Source organism: Mercenaria mercenaria, chromosome 10 (assembly GCF_021730395.1).
Source record: "Mercenaria mercenaria strain notata chromosome 10, MADL_Memer_1, whole genome shotgun sequence".
Classification (NCBI taxonomy): Eukaryota; Metazoa; Mollusca; class Bivalvia; order Venerida; family Veneridae; genus Mercenaria; species Mercenaria mercenaria.
In genome coordinates, this window is record NC_069370.1 from 52,893,177 (window position 1) to 52,900,153 (window position 6,977).

Sequence of the window (6,977 nt, forward strand, 5' to 3'; positions counted from 1 at the left end):
ACACCTTTTCCTACTATAATTAATTACTAAAAAGCAAAATTTTTAAAAACACCGCACAGGATTTTTACTAGCTTTGATTAAACGAGTGACCAGTGAATATATAGGTATAAAATACACAAGGTTGATATTTATGATATTCGGGTGGACAATGGATGAAGGAGATTTATGGGTGTTTATGGGTTCACACTGGTCAAGTGGATTAGAACCGCACTTCTGTAACACAGGTTATTTTCTTATCGTCTGCTCATTAGTCGTGTTGCTTTGATAATATACAAAATATTTTTCACTTTCTTCAAAGAGAAAGATTAAAGTCATTCATGTGTTCTTTCATGGTCTCTGTTATTTGTGTTTAAACCCTGTGAAATCAGGAATACTTCAGTTTTTCACACAGCTTATATAAAGATAAAGCAGGGATCATATCCCGATGATATATTTTAAGTCCGTGTTTTATTTACTTTCATTAAATATGAAACTGAAGCGTCCACCGATGAAATCTATTTTTCAACGGCCATCCGAAGTTTTTGATAGAGTATATCTGACAACCGCTTGGCTATTTATATTCTTAGAGCTGCCTAAACACTTGCAAAAGCACACAAACTCTTAAGATGTTATCGTGTCAGTGCTAAAAATGGTAAAATTGACAAAATTGACAATTATTTCTCTAGAACTTCTAGTGTATACCCGTGATTTGAGGTCGCTCATTTTATGCACACAAACAGCGCCTTAAGTAGGCAGTGTTATACCTAGTATCAACTATCACTGCATCCTGTGGTTTTATGACGATGCAACCCATTATGAAGATATACGTACATTATGAGATACACAGACATGTTAAAGATACACAGACATTATTAATATACACATACTATTAAGATACACATGCATTGCTGCATTTAGACACACATATGTTATTTAGATACTAATGCATTGTAAAAGTACATATGCACTATTCATATATACATACACTATTAAAAGATACATACATCATTGAGACACACATACATCATTAAGATACACATACATTAAAGAGATACACATACATTATCAAGATACACATTCATTATTAAGATACACATATATTATTAAGATATACATACACTATTAACATATACATACACTATTAAGATACACATACAGTACTTAGACGCACATACACTCATAAGGGGTGTATACTTTTGAAGATACGTATACATTGTGAACATTATACTGTAATAATGCTCATACATTATGTAGATGCACACCCGGATTAAGATTCGCATACATTATTAAGTTACGTAAACAGTTTTGAAGACATTTTAATGCGGACGTGTTAAAAATGTACATGTGCACATACAATTTGACCAAACACATGAATTATGAAGACATGTAATGTTATGAAAATACACATTTCACAAACTGAATGTAATAACTCTAATAAATCAAACATTCTTATATATATTTTCAGGTCTTTGCTAATACAGTTTGAAGTGTCCGGAGACAGAACCCTACACGTAGAGCGGTGTCCGTATGATGGATACCCTTCAGCAAATAAAGGATGAATTCTTGGTCTGCCCAATATGTTTACGTCATTACAAGGAGCCAAAATTACTTCCATGTCTACACACCTTCTGTCTACAATGCCTAGAAGACTTTGTTCATAAAACAGATAACAAAAAACATATCGAAAATGGTGATTCTTCAGAGGAAAGTCCACGCAATGTTGTTTTTAAATGTCCCGTATGTAGAGGGGACACAACTTTTGTTATTTCCGAGGACAGGAAGAAAATAGAGAGCGGATTTTCCGATAATCATTTAATTTCAAACATTATGGAGAAAATTGATGTTCATAAAGAGGAGCAAGTATGCGAGTCTTGTACAGCTCGGGGTCAAGGTCACAAAGTGGCCAAGGCTGAGGTGTGGTGCCAAAACTGCAAAGTCTCTTTTTGTGACAGTTGCATCAAAGCTCATAATGTGATCAAAGCTTGCCGAGATCACGTGGTAATGTCTATAAGAGATATAAGAGTGAACCCACTGCAAACACTGAAAAACACTAAGCGAGAGATTCCGTGTTCAGAACACAAAGATAAGGTGTTGGAGTTTTATTGTTTAGATTGCCGTGTTGCCATTTGTTCCACGTGCGTTGCTGTGCAACACAGACGATGTGAAACGGTCGAAACATGCGCAGACTCTGCGCGGAAACTAAAACCGGAAACTGAAAGTGTACTTAAAGATCTTGATACGCAAGAAGTGTCACTGACAGACTGGCAACAAGAACATTTGCGCGAAATCGAAGAATTAGAGGAAAATAAAAGTTCGCTGATAACTGAAATAAAAACAGTTCGCAAAAACGTTGATTATCATTTAGCAAAATTAGAACAATCCGTTTTGGAAGAGCTAGACGTTAAACATACAAACGCCATCATGGGAGTGAAAGAAAGACTGCAAGAAATAGAAGACCTAAAGAAAAATCTTGAAAATACAAACAGGTTTCTAAGACACTTGGTGCAATTTGGTAGTGATTCTGAATTTCTCTCTGTGTTCGACAAAATCAAACAGCAAATAATAGAGATGAACACGGGTATCAATAGACGCAAAATAGCAAAACTACTTTTCCGGCATAAATTTGCTTTAGACACGACTCTTAGTCGTATTTTTGACCTGAAGTCTCTTGGAAAGATAGTAGATGTTGTCGATATGAACAAAGACAGTTTTCCGATGAACGGAGAAAATGGCATCGGTCCGCCTTCACCTGTGAGAAAAAGTTCTATCAAACGGACTGGTACATTCAGAGTAGACAAAGCAGAGGAGGAACAACAAGCTCAGCAGCAGCAGCAACAGCAAGAAAAGATCAAACCACAAAAGCAACAAATTGCTCTCCAGCCAGTACCGTCGCCGAGCAAACACTCTTCCCGGAGCAGTCTGTCGACAAATTCACCGTCAACGTCAAATGACTCGATGAGCTCTCAAGAAATGCTTGAGGCGACACCAAGACGCCATGCTGTGTCTATAAGGGCAAGGCAACAACAGGAGACGTCTGCTCGACTAGCTGCTGGATCTACTGGCTCCCTTCCTCGCCCAACAAAGCGTGTGAACAGCTCAATAGAATTTCGAAAATCGCAAGCTATACAGTCAACTCCATCAAAAGGTACAAAGACACCACCAATACAGCGACGGCGAGCACAAAGTACCATCAACGGTAGACCTCCGGTCGGTGACAAACCAGTTAGGCCCGAGAGAAGGTCTAAAACTCCTGATCATAATATGCGGTCGCCGGCTAGTACCCCAAATACCAGCAGGAAAGCTACTGAAGGCGTACTTTCGCCTCCACTTGCAAGAAGATCAGAAATTACTCCTCCAAAGTCACCGAAGCAGCCAAGACCTGCTCCAATTATGGATAAAACCAACGCTCAGTTACTCTGTGCTTTCAACGGTCGCACAGACAGCGATAACAAAAAATGTTGGCCTCTGGACGTTACCGTATTATGTGACGGAACACCAGTTATTACAGATTTCCATAATAAGAAGATAAAGGCTTTTGACGCAACTGGTATGGTAATGTGTGATGTGTTATTGCCTTCTTGGCCTCATGGTATTGCTAATGTAGAGAAATCCGATGTGGCTGTTACTCTACCAGAAATATCAACGCTTGTCTTTGTAACGGTTAACGAAAAGACAATGTTGCTACAGAAACGAATTAAAACTGTAAAACAGTATCGTGGTATTTGTTGTCACGAGGAGAGCGTTGGTGGCAAACCGGTGATAATTGTCTCATGCTGCGCTTCCAATAATCAGTCGGTAGATGTCTTGTCTCTTGATGGTGAAATCCTTAAAAGCCATCGCCATGACAATCGGCAACCAGGTCGTACCTTGTTTACATGGCCTTACTATGTTACTGTAAACAATGAAGGGGAGATAATTGTATCAGATTGTGAAACGAAGACTGGATTGCTCTACCTTGACAAGAAAGGCGATGTCAAATATGATTACCTTGCCATACAAGTAGTCATACAGGATCCACGTGGTATATGTACCGATCTGGACGGAAATGTCTATCTTGCCGATAAGTCTGCACACGCAATACATAGTCTAACTTCCGACGGTCATTACAGGAAATGTGTAGTTAGCGCACGTGACGAACTTATTCAGCCAATCGCAGTTTGTGTAAGCCCATTTGGACATATAATTGTTACACAGGACAATGGCGATATCAAAGTGTATGCTATTGACTAAATGCACCCAACAAGAAAGTGTACTTTATTTATTTGTGCTTCAAGTAAGAGGTCCCCGTCGGGTTTCGCTACTTTTGCACAATAGAATTAGTGTTGAAAAAGAGGATACTAATATATATCAACTGAATTGTTCTGTATTTGTATTTCTGTTACGTTTTGTTATTTCCTTATTCAAAAATATTATATTCCTGTATAGAGTTTAGAGTACTAAAATATGAATAAAATATTTATGTTATTTTCTGTATTCTCAAAGACACTTGCTAGTTTAGGATAGAACAGGCACTGGTTGGAAAACAAACATACTTCCTTGGTTAATGAATAATGACATCAGAGCAGAGAACTAACATACTGTCATGTACCTTTTAGATCCTTGATCAGAGAAATAATGGCCAGAGGTTATAGCTAAACAGTAAACACAATCAATCAAATTGAAACTAAGAAAGGATAAAGTTTTGGCGTCATCCGTCCGTCCGTCCAGAGCCATAGTGGTTTGGAATATTTAAATAGAAGTTCATATACATGTTCACCACTATAGGGAAATGCGGTCCGTCAAGTTTCAGTTAGGTTGCCTAAGTAACACCAGAGTTATGACTCTTAGTAGTTTCTAGTGTTAACTATATAGGTTACTGTAGATATGACAATTTCTGCTTCATAACTTGTGACATATTTGAACTTAAATTGAATTTAGATCACCATAATGTGGTAGTGCACACACAATTTCGTCAGGGTCTTTTTTGTAACTTAAGAGTTATTGCCCTTTAATTGTTTAAAAACTCCACATATTTGTACATAACAAACTAACCAATTTGTAGAATTTTAAAAAACTTCTTTCATTTTTTTCCATGAACATTTATTATCAACATGTGAAGTTGTGAACAAACACACGGTCACTTCCACCGACCTGGTCACACCCCATGTCCCCCCAACCCCCCATTTCATTTTGTAAACCTTAGACCTACCTGCCATGAATATTTATCAACATGAAAAGTTGTACCCTTCCTCCACCTAGCTCCTCCGCCCATTCATCACCACCGGAACATGCACCCCCTAACAAAAATTGATTATTTTTTCATTTTTTATTTTCCATCAATATTTACTGTCAACAAACATGTGAAGTTTTGTACCCCCCCCCCGCCCCACACAACACACACAAAAATAATGAAAAAATATATTTCTTTGTCGGATATATTTCTTTGCCATTCCTCACCACAAGTCCATTCGGCAATTTCACAGAAATACGCACACGACCCGAGCCAAAGTGACAAGCAAGTAAAAGTTAATTTAAACTACTTTAAAATCGTAGGCCTACATGTGTGTATATCACAAGCAAGAACTAAACTGAACCGTCTGTTACATTGAATAGTACACATGTATATGTGATAAGCAAGAGACAATCTCAGCAAATTCTTCCTTGATATTACACGTGTACACTGAAGCTCTTCGAAACGCTCAGGTAAGAAAATTCTAATTTAAATCATAGGTTTTATTCAAGTATTTGTTGGAGGACCTAGCACTATAAGTCACTCTTGCTTGGTTAGAATTTTATAAATGACGTGTTTGGAATCGTCAGGAGGATGAAAGTCACATAATTGCTTTTACCTGGTACGCGGAACAGATCAGCATGCACTATTTGTCAAAATAGTTTTTCTTGTGATTGTTGATGCCTATTAATCAGTGCCTTTAATCAAAGAGCTCTCCTTAAGCCTGTTTTTATTTGTTTTGAGAATGAGACCACATTTACAGGAATTGTAAAACATTTTTTCAAGAAAAATGATTTAGTTTCGTTTCTAACATAGAAAATGTTCTCAAAAATCAACTCTTTTTTTAAAGAAGTACTGAATGTTGTTAAATCCTCCCTCATTTACCTTGATTTGAAAAATACAGCCAATTAAAAAGCTATATCTACGGTGACATAAATGTTTTTATACTAGTACGTGCGCACGTAATAACTAATATAACGTGCACACGTACAGATCAGCTCACGCGGAAAACCCACTTTCCGTTTTTCCTCGAAGGAAAAATCTTGCATAGCGAGGAATTCCTCCGAGTACTGCCTAATTCTGACTCGGAGTACCGACTGTTATAGTTTTATTACTTTAGCGGAATTTCATCGAGTCACTCCGAGAAATTACTTGACGAAACTCCGAGTCGAAATTATACAGGTAACACTATAATGATTTCCGGTATTTTATGGCCACTCCGCGCGACTCCGAGTCTGTAATAAACAATAAATCGGTCATTTCGAGTGCCGCGAGATGATTTGACGAAACTTCGAGGCAGTATTTCCTTAGTTGGACGGATTGTTTTTATATAACTAGCTTGTTCTTTTAATTGAATGTATGAAAATTGTGAATTTTGATATTGAAATTATAGTTTCTGACCATGCGAATTAGATTAAGAAGTATATTTATGTATAATAAACTAAATGATTAATCATACGAAATTTAACAAACTTTCAAATCACCGCCGTTAAAGGCAAGTGATTTGTTAAATTTTGATATTTAAATAATTTCTGACTTTACGAATTAAATTTAGGAAAAAGTCGTGTAATAATTTAGGCACTAAATTAAGAATAATTTATAAATAGATAAACTTTAAGATAACACCCGCTAAAAGTAAATTGTTTGGTATGATATTGAAAAACATGCGAATTAGATTTAGAAGTAAATTTATGTATAACGGACTTAATTATTAATCATATATAATTAAAGAAATTTCCAAATGAGCCCCGTTAAAGAAAACTGCTTTGTTAAATTTTGATATAGAAAT

At 36.7% G+C, this 6,977-nt stretch overlaps 1 protein-coding gene across 3 annotated transcripts in view; it reads left to right on the forward strand.

Annotated features, from left to right (window-relative positions):
• The window catches only part of LOC123561554 (E3 ubiquitin-protein ligase TRIM33-like), a 40,277-nt gene extending 35,834 nt beyond the window's left edge, over window positions 1-4,443 (forward strand). For all 3 annotated transcript variants that reach the window (XM_045354012.2, XM_045354015.2, XM_045354013.2), the window contains exon 2: window positions 1,445-4,443. In XM_045354012.2, coding sequence (XP_045209947.2) covers window positions 1,507-4,209 — 2,703 coding nt within the window. In that variant the 5' untranslated portion in view covers window positions 1,445-1,506 and the 3' untranslated portion in view covers window positions 4,210-4,443. The remainder of the gene's footprint in view (window positions 1-1,444) is intronic.
• The last annotated feature ends 2,534 nt before the right edge of the window (window positions 4,444-6,977 follow it).